At 36.7% G+C, this 18,800-nt stretch overlaps 1 protein-coding gene and 1 pseudogene across 1 annotated transcript; one reads left to right on the forward strand and one right to left on the reverse strand.

The window, feature by feature from the left end:
* Window positions 1-163: 163 nt before the first annotated feature.
* On the reverse strand, window positions 164-12,185 carry LOC127960042 (polycomb protein suz12-B). The gene is made up of 17 exons (XM_052559582.1): window positions 12,033-12,185; window positions 11,470-11,602; window positions 11,070-11,116; window positions 10,904-10,968; window positions 10,415-10,483; window positions 9,727-9,776; window positions 9,559-9,644; window positions 9,146-9,377; window positions 8,427-8,535; window positions 8,212-8,317; window positions 7,924-8,089; window positions 6,369-6,457; window positions 3,387-3,530; window positions 2,889-3,046; window positions 1,851-2,049; window positions 1,620-1,699; window positions 164-1,493 (listed from the first exon to the last, which is right to left on the reverse strand). Exons 1-17 carry the CDS (start codon window positions 12,096-12,098, stop codon window positions 1,193-1,195), a joined length of 2,100 nt encoding a protein of 699 aa, XP_052415542.1. The 5' UTR covers window positions 12,099-12,185; the 3' UTR covers window positions 164-1,192.
* A 1,306-nt stretch (window positions 12,186-13,491) lies between these two features.
* Window positions 13,492-18,414, forward strand: LOC127959059 (U3 small nucleolar RNA-associated protein 6 homolog; annotated as a pseudogene).
* The last annotated feature ends 386 nt before the right edge of the window (window positions 18,415-18,800 follow it).

The following is an 18,800-nucleotide window of genomic DNA, read 5'->3' on the forward strand; positions in this document are numbered from 1 at the left end:
AAAGAAAAAAAGTATTTACTATTAAATAAATCATTTCTCTAGCATTGTAAACACTTATTTCCTAAAAAAAAATTTTTAATTCATGTGAAATCACAATGACTCATGAAACGTAACTTCGAAAATGTAACCCCATAGCATTTTGGGCACAATTAATTAAAATCCATTTAAACCAAGCATTTACACATCTTTAATTTGTAAATAGGTTTCTTGTGTACACCAAAATTGTGCATTTTGCAGAGGAAACAAATCGAAGGAGAAAGGAAGCTATATCTGATATACTTTGGCATATACAACATTTGAACCTTGTAATAGCAACAAACTATTATATAACCACATACCCAGTATTAACAAAAGTTTGACATCACCTACATTGGATTTTAAACATTTCTGGATCCCCACTTTAACTGGCATAATTAGGTGAGTTAAACCACGACTCAAACATTGGCAGTTCTCCTTTCATGAGTGTGCATATCTATTGCTAATTAACAAGAGAACTGGTATAAAAAATATACACAGAGGAGATGCCATTCTAAGATGGAAGGATGTAAAACAAGGATCTGACAGACTTCAACATATATACTGACTGGTCCAATCTAAAACTGGTAAAAAATAGTATCAGTATGTAGTAATAATAATAATAATAATAATTTGCTTAGCTTTCAAATCTGACTTGAGAAACCTCATTATCAACTTGGTGTCCATGTCAACAATTCTGAGTCTACAGCCACTGCATAAGTAGAAACACAAGTGCTACCATGTGCTAAATAATCACTGAAAGCACAGTGGTTAAACAAAATCATCAAACTTACACAGAAAATGTCAACTAACCATACTCCCAATTCTACAGTAACTCACTTCATCGCATAATGGATTTTCAGAAAAACAAAAACAAAAAAAACCTAAAGATTATACTAAACATGACTGCTGGAATGATACTGGTTCTTAAGTATAACAAACTACACTGAAAACTTTGGAAAAATTGCATCAATTCAGTCAATAGCACTTGCATCAGTCTGCATTACCAGCAGCTAACTCACTCAAGTCTCAAATGGGCTCCTTGTTAATAAATGGGTATATTGGCAGATCTGAAATTGAACAATTGCTCTAAGCCACAGATACTGTTGATTGAGAACTTGAGTTCAAAAGATCTTGTTCATTATGTTCATAATTTATCTTGTAAAACCAACTGTTGTCAGTCTGACACTCCACTTTTGGTGCGTTTGCCATGTAGTGAAACACTCGAGGACACAGTGTGACCATTGCAATTGGCATCTGATGAGTCCTGCCCCTCCTCTAGTTCAGGAAGTGACTCCTCTATCTCCTTCATACGGGCCATGGCCCGGTCAATGGTTGCTGTTGTGACCAGATTGAAGTCATGCAGATTGACCAGGTGAAGCAGGAAGTTCCGACACAGTCTCCTGCGGATAATGTATGGCCCGCAGTTCTCCACAAACAGCATGCTCGCCTGACTCATCTGATTATCAGAAATGAATCTGGAGAAAGAACAGTTAGCAAGATAAGAACAGCACCAATGCTGGATGTTTTTGTAAGTCTATGATCAAGGTTCTAAAAATACAGTTAACATAAGGAAAAGAAAGATTATATGAATGCATTTTTACCCATTCTTCATAACATGAAGATTCCACAACTTCATTACTTCCTTTTCTCCTTCATTCACATCTGTGAATTCTTCAATTTGCTTCAAGCAAAATGAAACATACTAATCATGAAGCAGGAACTGAATAGTTTCAGTAAGACTCATAATACATAAAAGAGCGAAAACTGTTCAATTAAAATACAAATATCAATTATCAACTTGAAAACGTTACTTGTTTGACCAGTCAACTAACCGTGGTGGTCTTTTCTCTGAGCCACTCTGGATCCCGCTCATCCTCACTGTCCACCTCCATCTCCTGTGGACGGAGGGGCATGCAGCTGTCACTGTGGAAATACAGACGATTATGTCCGCTCACATAAGTCCGCTGCTGCTCTGGCTCTCCGTCCTCTGACTCTAAAAACTCAGACAGACTTGGCTTGATTCGCTTTGGCCTGAATGAAAGTGAAGGATTAAGAAACATCAATTAACATTTCTTGCATCTCAACCATATATAAACAGGAGAATTCTGCATTTATCATACAGCACGTATGATTTTGTCAGTAAAAAGAACACTGAGTGACTGATGCAAAATCGTACATTGATTATGCTTAATATGCCAACAATAAGTAAAGTCATGTAAATTCCTAAGCAGTGTTTTTTTTTTTTTTTTAATCAAGTAAAATTCATACCCCAGGTTTCACAGACAAGGCTTAAGCCTAGTTCCAGACTAAAATGTAAGTATGGGCTGTTGCAACCTAAAGAAGCTCACACTGACTGATCTTAATATATATCAGCGCCTTTGTTTTGTCTCAACATGCACATCAGTAATGTTTTTTCGAAGGAACATTTCTAAAAATTACTTAAGTGTCCATTTTGAACTATTGCATAATCCTGTATTAGTCTAAACCCAGTCTGTGAAACCATGCCGTAATGGTTTAAGCAAAACCCAATTTGCAGACTTCGGCACATAACCCTGCTAATTTCTACATCTTATTCAATTTGCGTATCCCTGTATATATTTTGATATCAAAAATGGGGAAAGCTCAATTTAAAAAAACGTTGAGCTGATTTTAAATAGTTGTTAGTGACGACATCACACTATTGTCTGTAAAAGGTTTAAACTCAAGACAAATTTTTTGTATGGATATATCATTTATAATAAAAATGGCAAAATGAATAATTGGAAAGTTATATTTAATGCTGAGTTCAAACATAAAACTTAAAACTAAAATTACCCTGTAGTCAACAATAATAGCATTTTTTCCAAAACACACTGAGACCTGTTTCATACCGACAAACAAGTATGTGGGTGACAGCTGTCCTCTTAACAGGGCCGTTGCGGCTAAAGGCAAAGCCAGGCTGGCTATGGATGTCTTGCGGATTGCCAACATATGAGCCATCATAGCACTCATTTATGGACACGTCTATCCGAGCACCTTTAGGATGAGGCTGGAAAACAGCATTCAAGAACAATAAGTTATAGGATAACATACTTTTTCTTAACTGTTCACAGCTTACTGCACTTCTTACACTTTATTCTCTCATTCATGCATCTTGCTCCACTCTAATGCATCAATAACTTATAATACTGCATATGGATATACTTACATACCAAGATACATAAAAATCTCTATCTATAAACACTTTATATCATTGCCATGATACATATCATCATACCACCCAGCCCTATGTATAACTATATAAGGAATTTTTATTCTAATAAACTCATTCTATTCAACTTCTGAAATTAAACAGGCAGAGATTTATGAATGTGTTCTACTGTGCTCACCACATAGTTAAAGATGAATCTACTGTGGGAGAGTTTGAGGTGTTTCAGCAGGCTGTAGAGTTTACGGCAGTTGAGCGTGCACCAGGGACAGTGCAAGTCGTCTCTGGCCTCTGTCTGCTGACGAGTATTATTGTTGTACAGAAACTGGACAAACAAAAATACCAGCATGTTGCATAAAGTTCTTACATTTTTTTACATTGCAGATGGTTAGCCAGTAAACCTACGGAGTAAATTGTGTTTTCGATGAAGTAATATTCAAGGCATTTTGAGCTAGGGATGTGCAAAAGTGATCGAGTACTCGGCTGTGACAGTGATGATCGATCATGAAATAACAGATGATTGTGGGATTTTTTTTTTCATCTGATTATTATAAAGCAGCATTTTTGGGTTGCACCCTTCACGCAGTCCAAAGTAATACTGTGTTTGATACAACACTGGTCCTGTATCAATATTGTACCGTGTGTGCAGCAGTGGACCGCGCTTAAAGGGTTAGTTCACCCAAAAATTTAAATTAGCCCATAAATTACTCACCCTCAAGTCGATGTGTAGTTGTAAGAATTTCCATATTTAAAATGTAATAATCAATGTATTCTAGTTTGCACTCACTGTTATACATAGAAGCAGTTCAACACAAGAGCTGTCAGGCACTTTTTTTTTTTCTTTTTTTTTATGGATGGGTGCCTTTTATTTCACTTCTTTTGGATCGATGCACTGCAACATCCGCTGAGTGGCATTAAACAGCATGAAAGATCAACTGGACATCCAGTGGTAACCTGGGGGTTCCACTGGATACAGTACCTGGTACTTTTTTTTACCATTACCAAATCATGATGTGTAAACTCTGCTGATGACGGATTGGCCGGACATAATTGTCATTACCTGCGTCACTGAATTTGCAACACAACAGAACCACTAGATTTAAATCAGTGCAGCCAGCGAAGGATCGAACGCAACCGTTTTGAATGAGCACACCTTTTTAACAACCAAAATGTTTCATTTGTCCACTGCGGAAGTATAGACGTTCCTCTCTTTAATAGCAGTGGAGTGGAACCAGCAAGAGCTTTATGGGGCGATGCAACTATAACTACATGTGAATAATCCCATCCATTCTAAAGTGATACTAAACTGTAGTGGAAACACAAACAGTGTCGAACCAAGTCATACCACACAGTGGAAAAGTGCCATTAGTGAGCAACTTATCTTTGTCAACCTAGCAACCACGGCTCTCTCCACTGTGGATAAACGTTCTTGCTTTCTGAAAACACCGGTAAACTTGCAGTTTAGCGATCTCCACTTCGATATTCAATTCTCCGAAAAGTGTAATTCATCAAGTGTTCATTTATGAGAGAGAGAGAGAGAGGCTGTGCATGTATGAATTACCACTGTTTTGCTGCGTTTCTCTGTTAACAGTGAAGCTGTGGCCTTAATTCCTTTTAGATACAATTATGTTACTAGCTCCTTGTTGAGAAGGATAATGTAGCTCTTGAGCGATTAAGCTATTTTATTGATAATATTCCAGGGCAGCGCTAAAAAGTTTGTGCTGCTGAATGTGTGTACGTGCGCAACGTGATCTGTTTGAGTTACTGATATGTGTGCGTGAGATTCAGGGAAGACAGCGCATTAGTTTAGAGCTCTGCTAATTTTTTTTTTTTTTTTTAAATGTAGAGAGTGTGTTTAATTTGTGGAACGATAACCTACCAGCATTGATGATTTTTATATATAACATTACAATATAAATTTATTAGAAAATGTACATTGTTCCTGTAGCTCAGTGGTAGAGCACTGCTTTAGCAGTGCAAAAGGTTGTGGGTTCAATTCCCATGGAACACATAATACTTATAAAAAAAAAAAAATGTATAGCCTGAACGCTTTGGATAAAAGTGTCTGCAAAATGCATAAATGTACATTTAAATTATTTATGGGCTTAAAAACAAGATGCAAAACAATCAGAATATTATACCTGGTGAGGAGTATCCAATGTAACATTAAATATATGCCATTAACTACGTTACGGAGGCCCTTTATAATACAGAGGTCAACTGCCTGTTCTACCTTTAGCTAGCAATGGCCCTATAGTATGCAGTTTTACCAAATTCTGCTGATGTGAAATTCAGTGCAGTTCTGTATCATGATGTGTATCGTATTGTGGCCTCTGTATCGGGATATGCATTGTATCATGGCTTTGCTGGTGATACACAACCAGCTAAGTTGGGATGGAAAGATTCACCGATTCACTTGGTGCATGGGTATAAATAGTTAATGCAATGCATCGGTTTAAAAGTGTGCATCGGATACAAGTTTGCATTTGTATCATGATGCATCGCTTCTAACATATTTACATCAGTAAAAACCTACTTAATTATATATCATTACTAGTGGATGCGCTACACTTTTATCATTTAGAAAGTGACCAATAATCTGTGACCAATATTTTATATGTATGCAAATGCAATGCCAAATAATAACAATGATATTTGAGATGGTCAGTCACTTTTAGATTTTCTTTTTTTTTTTCATACTGATGTTATATTAATGCAGCAGTGCATATTTGTTCTATATTTTCATTTACATTATCAACCCATATGAAATCCTATGAAAACAATTACATTAAAGTATTGTTGAAGAAAGGAATTTTAGTTGGTAGTTAGGAATTTTATTGGCATAAAGTCACTTCAGTTTCACCCCAGGCAGCTATTCCTTTTTAGATGCTTCTTTTAATAACACTGGAGCATCATAATCATAATCTAACAGAAGTGTTCTAATCAGGTGTTCATGTTTTTATAGTTTTTAACATAAAGAAAATATCTGAAGATTGTTATAAAAAATGTATCTCCATAACAGCCATTCCCCGCACCTTACTCGAATTACTCGTTTTTGAAACCAATCGATGATCGAAATGAGAACCTAACAAAAATGCCCATCCCTACTTTGAACGGTGCAATATGCATAAATTTACTATAATAAAGAGTTCATAATTCCTACCTGATAAAAGATGCGTAGTTTTTGTCTGGGTTCACAGGGTGACTGCTCTCTCCTGGTCTGCATGCTGGTGCTTACTGAATCCTTCGCCACTTAGAGAATAAAATGTTAAACACCTACAGGTGCTGGTCATATAATTACAATATTATCAAAAAGTTGATTTCACTAATTCCATTCAAAAAGTGAAACTTGTATATTATATTCATTCATTACACACAGACTGATTATTTAAGACCAATACAAAGAAAAATCTTTTAGAAATCTTGGCCAACTGAAAAGTACGAACATGAAAAGAATGAGCACGTACAGCATTCAATACTTGGTTGGGGCTCCTTTTGTCTGAATAACTGCTTCAATGTGGCGTGGCATGGAGTTGATCAGTCTGTGGCACTGCTCAGGTGTTATGAGAGCCCTCTGATAGTGGCCTTTAGCTCTTCTGCATTGTTGGATCTGGCATGTCGCATCTTCCTCTTCACGATACCCCATAGATTTTCTAAGGAGTTAAGGTCAGGCAAATTTGCTGGCAAATTAAGAACAGGGATACCATGGTCTTTAAACCAGGTACTGGTAGCTTTGGCACGGTGTGCAGGTGCCAAGTGCTGTTGGAAAATTAAATCTGCATCTCCATAGAGTTGGTCAACAGCAGGAAGCATGAAGTGCTCTAAAACTTCCTGGTATATGGCTGTGATGACCTTGGACCTCAGAAAACAAAGTGGACCAACACCAGCAGATGACATGGCACCCCAAACCATCACTGACTTTACACGGGATCTCAAGCAACGTGGATAGTGGTTCTTGAAGCACTGCAGCTGCAGTCCACTCTTTGTGAATCTCCCCCACATTTTTAAATGGGTTTTGTTTCACAATCCTCTTCAGGGTGCGGTTATCCCTATTGCATGTAAACTTTTTTCTGCCCCATCTTTTCCTTCCCTTTGCCTCTCTATTAATGTGCTTGGATACAGAGCTCTGTAAACAGTCAGCCTCTTTTGCAATGAACTTTTGTGCCTTGCCCTTCTTGTGCAAGGTGTCAATGGTTGTCTTTTGGACAACTGTCAAGTCAGCAGTCTTCCCCATGATTGTGTAGCCTCCAGCTGCAGTCCACAGAACTAGACTGAGAGACCATTTAAAGGTCTTTGCAGGTGTTTTGAGTTAATTAGCTGATTAGAGTGTGGCACCAGGTGTCTTCAATGTTGAACCTTTTCACAATATTCAAATTTTGTGAGATACTGAATTTGGGATTTTCCTAATTTGTCAGTTATAATCATCAAAACTAAAAGAAATAAACGTTTAAAATATATCAGTCTGTGTGTAATGAATGAATATAATATACAAGTTTCACTTTTTGAATGGAATTTGTGAAATAAATGTGAAAAAAAAAACTTTTTCATGATATTGTAATTATATGACCAGCACCTGTATATTCACCTTTAAAGGTCCATCACAAAAAATGCTTTGATTAGATAATGGAACAAGAAACCTCACAAAAAATTAAACCGACAAAGCAGCCCATTACTGATAACAAACTTAAACAAGATTAGATGCTAGTTTGCTTCCTTACCAACATGTGCAGTTCTGAGAGTGCTGGGTCTGCTCTCTGTGGTGCTGGTGTCAGAACTGCGGGTGGAGAGAGGTTTGGACATGGAAGGGTCACTCGGGTCACCTGTCCATCGAAGGGTGAACTGCAAAGTGGGTCCCTGAGAGAAGGTCTCAAATGGAGGCAACCTCTTCAAAATACAGGAATTAACAGTTTTTCATAAGATAATAGATTTGACTGCCAAGCAACACCGCACTGGTTTTGTTTAGAAATTTAAAAGCTAGTAGCTTAATTCCTCCAGACATAACCAACCTTTCCATCCAGTATGGTCTCCCATGTGGCCCTCTTCTTGCTGACTGGACAGTCTTCAATCTGTTGCATGGAAACCTCATACTCTCCATCCAGCAGCTGCAGCCGCCTGAAGGACAATCATTATACAACTTAACTGGGCAGTTTTTCATCACGTAAGGAATTTTCTGTCAGTTCTAAGTAAAATGAAGCCATTTGAAAACACTGCTAGTACTAACCTGTTTTTATCAAAAACAGTCATCTGAGCAACAAACGTTTCTGGGATCTCCCCATCACCTCTGTGGGATGAGTTTCTCTTCCTTCTGGATGGGAGTTCCTCTTTTACATCTACAAATAAAAGCACCAGGACTGTTTTGTTCCATCTAGCATTTGTGAGGCTGAGGCTACAATAACTACAGAAGGCAGTGCTCAATTAACTGTATTGACTATATTTGAAAATGTAGGGTGCTGACTTCAATTGCTCTTCACATCATCATGGACAGACGACAGAAAAGGTTCGATTTCAGTCAGTCACTGACCATCAGAATTTCTGAAAAAACATGATACTGTCATCCATCTCCTTGATATATATTAAAGGGCTTAGTTCACCCAAAAATTAAAATGCTGTCTTCGTTTTATCACCCACGTTGTTCCAACCTGCATGATGTTCTTTATTCTCTGGAACACAATAATGTAAAGAACCATTTTTTTGCTCATAAACCAAAGTCAGTGGAACCCCACTGACTTTCATTGTATGGACCAAAATATCCTTTTTTTTGTTCCACAGAAGAAAGTCACACAGGTTTGGAAAAACACCATTTTCATTTCTGAGTGAACTCTCTTTAACCTAACACACTAAAGCCTTGAAACAAATGAGGATGAAGTCTGCAGAGCCTTTAAACAGCATTCAACACTTTTCTGCAGATGTCACACACTGTGCACACACACTGCCACTCACCAATATTCTCAACGGTCTCGCAGTTGATGAAACCGTTGGGGTCTCTTTTGCCTGTATGAGACACCCTGAAGAGAAGAGAATAGGATTTGACCATGTGACTGTTACTTGGCTCAAACTCATTGCTGGACACCAGCAGGGAAGGGAAGGCACCAGACTTGGTTTGGCTGAGATCCGGGTTTAAAGGCACCTGCTTTTTCCCTGTAGGCACTTGCTTTATAGGGCAGCTGACATCCTAAGGGAGCAAAATGAGCATCATAACAAAAATAATGAGATCTTTAAAACAGCATATTTTATTTTATTCACTTATGTGTTTTATGGGATAGCTCACCCAAACATGAACATTTACTTACCCACAAGTCTCTCCAAACCCACAATAACACATTCATATAAAATAACACGAAAGAGAAGCTCACCTTACGCTTTTTGTGACAGACTTTGACAAGTAGCACCTCAAGTGAAACTGAGTTTTGATCATTTTCTGAGTTTTGACATGGCTTATCTGGTTAAAAAACAAAATTATATCAGAACACTAAAATGACGATTGAGACAAATTGGTACAATTTAGGCAAATTTAGACTTACCATTTTTGTGAAAAAATCCAGTGAATGTCAGTTGCAGATGTGAAGTCAAACTGAAATAACAAATGAAACATAACTAAAAATCACCATTTGGAACAAAACGATCCTTTCACATTTTCCTGTAACACCGATGAAAACTATTCAGCCACTCTGAAACATAGTCGGACCAATACCATCTCTATCTAGATGTTCAATAGACTACATAACTTTTGGTCAGATTTCCCCCCCCTTTTGCTGACTGGACGAGTTGACACTGGTTGTCAAAAATCAGAACCACTCTGCAAATTTTGCGCAGTTGGGAGTTGATAGATTGCAAAGAAAGGTGCATAATATATAACGAGCACAGACTTTTTAAGCTTCAGAATATGACTTGAATCAGTCAGAGGATCTCAAACATGTTAATATTTTGAGCCGATTTTATGACAGTATTGCTTTTTATTTGTTGTGTCTCTCCTAGCAACGAGGCGCATATTTCTGAATCAGTTTGTTGTTTCGGGACTCAGAAACAACTTGAAAGTCTGTTAGTTTATGATCCTCAGTATGTTTAGTGTATAAAGCCCAGTTTTTACTAAGTCTGCAAGCCTATGATGACTATTGTTAAGATTTTAAAAGTTGTGTAGTGTATTCCAACCTTTAGGCTTATATCTGTGTAAGAACACAGTATGAAAAACATCTGTAGAAAGACCAGTACCTTTGAGACTCGGGCTCCCCTTTTATTCTCTCCACATTGGACAGCAAATCATCCACTTTAAATGTTTTCCTGAAGGAGAAGGCCAATTTATTTAATAAAAATGCTGTAAGCGAAGCAAAGCAAAGCAGTAGGGCTGCAAAACGATTAATCATTCAAAATTAAATTTTATGTTTACATTCTATATGTGTGTGTACTGTGTATATTTATTATGTATGTATGAATACACATATGTATACATTTTTTTTAAATTATGTATAAATTTTTATACTTGTATTTACATTATCTAAATATTTTATATATTAATACATCATATTTATCCTTAATATATACAAGCATATGTATTTATATATACATAAAAAATATACACAGTACACACACATATAGTATGTAAACAAACTTTTTATTTTGAATGGGATTAATTGTGATTAATTATTTTACAGCCATACAAAGCAGATTTTCAGATAATTGTTAGAACATAGAGAGACCTACCTTTTGGCATTTGTTCGTGAGTTTCTATGAGACATAAAGGTGAGGGTCCTATGAAGTAATATTGGCTGTGAAAGAGCAAGAAAAAATAAAAACAAGTACAAACAGACCTGACGTTAATATAACCTAAGTGTTAAGCCTTATGATTAATCTATAAGGGTATACATACAGCTATTATGTTCCTTGTTCTTAGGAATCTGTATATTTGAGTAGGCTCTGAAGAGAAAATGCAGAAGTATTAACAAAACATACAACTGTAAAGTTTCAAAGTGAAAACAGCTTATGTTACTTTTTAACCCCTACCTGTACAATAAACTAGAGGGTTTTAAGTAACTGTCTGCAAAATTAGTGATAGTGATGAAAAACAGCATCATGTTAAAAAAAAAAAAAACAGCTACAAGACATTACAAAGCTAAATCCAAGGACTCTACATAACTGTAGTAATAGCAGACCACAAAACTTTGTCATGACAAAGAATGGTGACAGATGTGTCTTACTATATTTTCCCAAATGCCAAAAGATACATTTAATAGTTTAATATAAAAGATACATTTAATAATCTTACTCACTTTCAAATGCCTGCAGGAAGAGCTCATGGTCGGCCTGCAGCTGCTCCATCTTGGGCTTCTTTATGGAGCTCACTCCAGAGGATGGGTATACAGCACCATTGACTTTACAGTTCATCACCTGAGCCGAGTATTTCTGAGGAGCCATCATAAACTAATAACTAATGTTACCCAAAACAACACCAGGCGAAATAAATATCTGCACATTAATGACAGACAGCTGCCCTCGCTCCTTTAACCAACCCTCTACCATCACCTAAACATCAGATATTGGTGGTCACCAGTCTCTGTGACTAATACATGTTTTAATATGACTCATGAATAAATAAGACGAGCTATGAATGAGTTCTTGATGTGTGTCCTCAGTCTGGTCACTGATTCTCAACAGATGAAAATTAGCACGTTAGTTTGCGGTCCTTCACAGCGACGAAAACACATTTAAACAGCACCGGGTTATCCATCCATACAGGAAGCCTTTGACGTACCGGGTTAAATAAACGTCTTGGTTTAATAATTATATGTTATTTGTTACGAAATTGCGTTTACTTTAAATGGGAAAATCCTACCAATTGATGGATATCGGTACTGTATCGCCCGAGCCCTTGAGGAAAGTGCCGTGAGAACCCGCCCATGACAATGTGTCAGCCAATCGGAGACGTCATCTGGTGACGTCTAGATTTTCTATTGGCTTAACTCACTTTGACAGACGCGAGATTAAGATTGGTAGAGGAGACAAATTGCCGCCAAGAATGTTTTGGTTCTGGGAAGAGAGAGAACGCGGGGAAAATAGCACATATTGCATGCTCTGTTTAGCCACTTATCTATTGTAAGTCATCATTTCAAATAAAAATACTAATGAAAATATGTATGCGAAATAATATTTGTGTGGTCTACATTTCAAACTAATGATAGAGTGAAAACTGTTGGAAACCGTTGGCCCTAACCATTCCACAAAGTTTCGCAATTCAGGAAAGCTTCTCTAATTATTAATGCTCTAAATTGTGATGTTTCGCTAAAACAACAAGGTTTAGACTAAAACAATAAATATCAAGGATCCATCAATCGAGTTTAGAATTGCCGTCGGAGATATTTTCTGATGAGCAACCGGATGTAGAGGACATGACAACTTCCAGTCCCCACCAGGTTATGTTATTGTACTGAAACTCTTGAGTATCTTACATATTTATGTGAAGATTTACCTCACAGCTCTTAATAATGGTTACCATGGTGCAATAACGATTAGAGGACAGAATACCAGCGCCTGAACAGTTGGAAAGAGTCGGTTTGTCCACCAATAAAGAAGTAAAGTGAGTGTCACAGTGCGCACAAAAACACAACAAACAGAAACAAGTGGTTCTACTCCGAAACAAACAGATTCCTCATTTAAGACTCTTGTTTCAGGTCTATGTTGAAAAGATCTACTGCTCTTGAAAAAAAGCTGCACCAAACAGATCAGAGTAAAGACGATTTCATTACATACATACAGGTCTGTATTGACACAAAACTGTTTGATATATTTTTGTCTTGCACAAAAATCGTCAGTACACATGTTGGTTACCTGGAACATGATAGGTTGGGTTTCGTAAATGATCTTTCTAATCAGCTGCAAGGTCCAACTTGATATGTGACATTTGTTTCTGATTTCTATCAGTATGAAATAAACGTCCTAGAGCTTATCAAGAAGAGTAGAGCTTTGGTCTATTTATTTGTAAAATATATTGGGAAATAGTGGCATTGTGTTATGGTAAAAGTAAATAGGCTATATGCACCCTATACTGTTGTGTGTACAGAGAATTGGTTACCATTTTAAGCGGGAGGCAATTGAGTATCCCATCATTCATCACATAAACCATGATTTTAGAAGGGCTTTGACAAAATTGCAGGTTGGTCAACATGAACAAAAACAATAATAACAACCTTACTTTAGATGTATTTTGATGTTCAGTTTTTAACTTGATTCAAATCAATGCTTTTTATGTGGGAAGACGTACAGCTCTGGCTTTCTCAAGTTGCCTTTAATAAGAAATGGGTATGTGATTTTGTTATTAAACATCAATTAAAACCTATAATATATGAGTCGAAAACATTAGGTACGTTATACTTTCAGTGAACCAAGCAGACGATCTCTGCGTCAGCGCGGAAAGTGAGGAACAAACTGATGCTTCATTACAGTTTGCACATATTTTTTCGTCCCAAACGTTGATCTTCCTTCAAAACAGCCGGTAAAAGAGTCACTCGATAACGCACGTCATCACTTCGACATGGCATTAGATCTGGATTTTGTTCACACAGCGCTCTTCCCGGGTTGAACCCGGCAATGTTACTAGGTCCCCGACCCGGGTTCAATGCGGGAATCAATCCCGGGACGTGGTTGCTTTCACACAGAAGGCGACCCGGCAATGTTCCGGCAATATGCCGGGTCCGACGTGCAGTGTGAAAGGAGCTTATGAGGAGGCACCAATGAGCCTTTATACAGGTATCATGATTTAACATGTTTAGTATTTGCATCTAAGAATATGAAGCTTCTCATTTGCCTACTGATTTGTAATTTATTTTTGTAGAGGCCATGTGGACATGTTATGTCACATTCTGTCTTGAGAGATAAAAGAGGAAAACAAACGTCACTGAATTCAAGGAAAAGGTGATCAATTAAAAAAAAAATGTGGGGGGGGGGTGTTGGGTGTTGCAGTGTTTGTGAATCTTTATCAGAATAGCAAAATACAGATATTACAGACAATTATATTACTATACAGAATGTTACTGTATATTTCTATACAGACTTAAGTTTGAGTTCTTATATTAAACCATATTTACATATTTATGTAACCATATTTACATATTTAAGTGCATCATCTGGGTATTTAAATTGCAATTTTTATTTTGGAATTTTCAGTGTTAATGCACTACTTGCACTATTTATACAACAAAAACAAAAAACATTAGTGCATACTGTAAGTACACGATTTGGGACGCACCTATATTCCCCTACAAATATGGATCATTAGTTGTTTTTAACAACTGGTTACATCATCAGCCTAAACAATAGCCAAGGCTTAAAGATCTCACCCACTTCCATTGAAATCTGTGTGTCAACTTAAGTTACCGTAGTATTATTTTGTATAGTTTTATTTTATTGTTCAAATGACAGGCTATCAATAAATTTTTTTTTTTTTTCTGTAGTTTTATTATTTGTCTGCTGATTCTAATAATATCCTTTTTGCTTTCTAATACAAACGTGTTTTTGGTATTTTTTTTATTTATTGGTTTCTGGGTGATTTTAATCTAAGTCAGATTGACACATATTGTTTGACTGTCCACTTTTTTAGAGAAAGGAGCGATTACTATGAGTCTTACAGAGTGCTCATGATGCCAGGCTTTTGCAAGAGACATTCTACAAGAACTGGGTAATGTTCACTGTTAACATTGGAATCTCATTGCATTACACCTTATGCAGCACTTGATTTAAATGGTGCTTCTCTAGTAATATAGGCCACTTTCTATCACCTCAAATAACAGCTACAGCTCCTGTTGTCGTCAGGGATACAGTATCTGCTACACAGATTGCGGTCACAGCCACCCAGCGCTTCAGCCAATCAGTGGAGATGTGGAGCTTCAGCCTCCAGACATTGGTCCATCTGGAGAGCACAGAGGCGGGACATCTATTCCAGGAAGCCCTGAAACATGTGAATCCCCAGGTAGCAGTTGTGCTACAGCTGCCTCTGAAGTGGGACATCTTCTAACAGCAGATTTGCCCTAATTTGTCCACTTGAACAAATGAACTTCTTCTGAATGCTTTTCTTTAAAAAAATATTTGACATGCATTGCTTTTAAGACATAAAGTTTTATCAGTTAATGCATTCCCTGGGAATTGATCTCCTGACCTTGGTGTTGCTAGCACCATGCTCTAATGCTTGAGCCACAAGAATTCCTACATATAACTGTCATTAAGCTTCTTCTCGATTCTGTCCTCAGCGCTCTTTGTTAACCAGCTAGTGAGAAAAGCCATGCGTGCAGGATTATGAAGTCTGTAGTTATATAACCGGGCAAAGAGGCCGTTATCCAACCACATGGGAACATGATGCTATATATCCGACATTCACATGCATAATTCTCCTGGTTCATTTATCTGTCCTTCATACCTTTGTGTTTGTTTTGTTCAAACAATATGGTTCTGTAAGTTTCTTTTGGAATTAGATATTAAGGGAGAAAAGAGAAAGAACTGATTACTCTAATGAAATGTAAAATAATGATAAGGTCCAACTCCTTTTAGCAGTAGTGCAAATACTCTTATTTTCATGAATCAGCATGACAATTGTACATGAATTTTAGAATTTTTTTTGACAGTGTAAAGCATAAATGTTCAAATGTTGTTCAAAAGCTGAAGATCCAATATGAGAATGTTCCAAAGAACATCTTTTGTACTTCACTGAAAGGAAGGAAATTGACTTGAATTGTACAAATGAATTTCAAGAGTCAAATGTCACAAATTATATACATATATAAATATATAAATGTATTAATTATATATTAGTTTTTTTCAAAAACAGATAACCCAGTTTTTTTTTCTTCAAAAATCATGCTTTTGTGTTTAGCTATTTTTTTTTACCCAAACAAATTAACCCAAATGCAGTTAAATTGTGCTAAATAACTCTTCATATATATAGAAATATGAAGAAAATGAGAAATTACAGAACATTAGAAGAACATTAGAAAATTTCACTTTTCATTGAAACCTTAATATATTCTCACTGTGGTATAGGGAGTTTAAACCCAAATATATATTTCATAATTAGGTCATTATGGCAGCTCCAGGCAAATATACCAGAAGACACAGAGACCTATTTTTCAGGTGAGACATGACTTATGAAAAAAAAGATTGCACTTAAGACCAATTGATTGTTGATATAAAGGCAATCAGTCCTGATTACATAATGTTTCATTTGAATTCTAATGTAGTTCATGTATAAAATGTATTTAAATTGCTCCTGGTCCTGTACTTGCAGAAAGGGTTTCTGTCTCCAGTACCTACAGTGTCATCTGCCATGAAGGAAAAATACCTTGAATGGTCATATAAAACTGGTGGTTACAAAAGGGCTAGAAAAACATTCACAAGGTACACATTTATTTACACAAATAAAGATGTGCTCTATTGTGGGGTCTGAAAAGCTGTTCTTATTTTTTTTATTGTTTTACAAATACTGAAATATTTTTTTACTTTTTGAGCACCACTGTATATCTACGAATAAGGCACAAGCAATTTAAAAACCTCTTCTCTTGGGTTTCAGCTTACATGAATACAGACCCTTCGCGAAGACATTCTTAAGATGATTGAGATTAAAAAAGAGCAGGTAAAAGTGATGTAGCACCAGGTATCTAAAATATCTAGTAAGCAGCAGACGTATATTTATACATACAATGTGTTACTGATTTGTATTATTCTCTCAGGAGACACCAAAGATGAGTAACCTGAGAGACTACTTTGAGCAAGCACTTTCTGAATTTGGTTTCCTCAGATGAAGGTGAGTGTGATTCAGTTCTTTTAGCCTTTAAAGAGGCAACTCTCTTTCATACTTTGAGTAGTATATTTTGTCAATAATTTGGTGTCTTAGATCTCTGGATTGAGTACATCAAGGGAGAGCTGGTAAGGCACAGAAACCCAGAGAACTACGGGAAGCTCCACCGGGGGCTGTTAAGACCCTGGAGGGTGAAAGTGTTGAGTGATTTACCACGAAGTACACACTTCTGCAGACTGGGCACATCTAAAACCAGCATGAATCTTCAATGTATTTTCTGTATTGTTCATACTTGGACCACAAACTGGCTTCAGGGATTTTGCCTTGAAAAGTTACATTTCCCAATCCTTGTGAAAATTTTCAAACCTGCTGGTGCGTAGACATTTGCATTTTCTGTTGTTCCAGTAATAAACATTTTATTATGGCATTGTCTTTGTTAAAAAAAAATGCTTTACATTGTATTTTAAGAGATCCTCACTTAAGACGAGCACACCAAACGTTCAAGTCAAACATGGTACAATAGAGAAATGCCTTAGTAGCTAGCATCATTTCAAAGTCAAAATACTGACTTTTGCATTATTAAAGCTAGACATTCATTTTGCTATGACAGAACAGGTGACATTTTTAATAGCAGTTTTTTTTTTGGCCTATAAGAAAACGTTTCTAAAGGAAACATGGTAAAAGTATGATAACCTATGAAACACAATGGTGCATTAACTGATGAACTTTAACATGAAATCAAAGTAAAAACCCAACTTAAAGTTTGACACTTACATATAGTAGTAGTTAATACACTGATAACATTAAGTTGACTATATCAGATAGTGATTAAGGACACTTTAAGTTGTCTGTCAAGTTGTAAAATCAAGAATTTAATCAAGTCATTGATGCCTCTCATTAACCATAATTTTAAGAAATAAGATGAGATGTAATTGGTTAAGATAATAAATAAATTCCTTTATGCTTCATCATTGGCAAGTTGAATGTTTTGTTAGAAGTAACCAAGACAAACAAGCTGAGTCCACTGACGATAGCAGCAAACAGGTTGAAAAGCCTGCTGATCCAGTAGTTGTTTTTTGTTTGTTCAGCTTTTCCCAAGCTTTGTGTAAAGAACTGTGGATAAGTAGCATCTCTGAATCTTTCCTCTGTGGTAGCCATCAATGACCTTAAAAGTCCATTTTAAGACATGGAAGACTACTTTTTATTTAGAGATACGCTTATTTTGGTTTACCAGATTACTCTGAATCTCATCAACCCAGACAATACAGTAGTGAAATTTTTACAGAATTAGATGCCAATGAAGTTTAGTAAATCAGTTAGGTAAAAGTCAGATATGTTAAAATCCCTTTAAAATGAACTGAACAAAGCTTGGCATTAAAATTGTTCCAGAATTCCCTCTGATGTCACATATGTAGTCTTGCTTACAAAAAAGGCTAACATCCTGTGTCAGTGCCTCCTTAGCAGAATGTAGGTGAAGAGGGCCACAAATCCAGCAGAGAGCAGGCCAATGACACACTGGTGGATGGTTATAGCACTCTCCAATGAGTGAATGCGCTCTTCCATGGCACTGGTGTGGATGTAGTCATATATTGAGGCGCCGATGCTCCACACTGCCCAGACTGCATCCACCAGCGCCTTCATTGTGGGAGACACCATTCAGTGTGGGGCTGCCCCTAAGTGTGGGATCCTCACAGCAGCCCTCACTCACCCCACCCCCACTATGGGACAGAGAATAGAGAGAAGAATTATATTCTAAACAAATCATACAGGTGTGGAACATTGACAAATTTGCATAGTTACGCAATATGTAGTTTCTATTTT

The sequence above is a fragment of the Carassius gibelio genome, chromosome B6 (assembly GCF_023724105.1).
Source record: "Carassius gibelio isolate Cgi1373 ecotype wild population from Czech Republic chromosome B6, carGib1.2-hapl.c, whole genome shotgun sequence".
NCBI lineage: Eukaryota > Metazoa > Chordata > Actinopteri > Cypriniformes > Cyprinidae > Carassius > Carassius gibelio.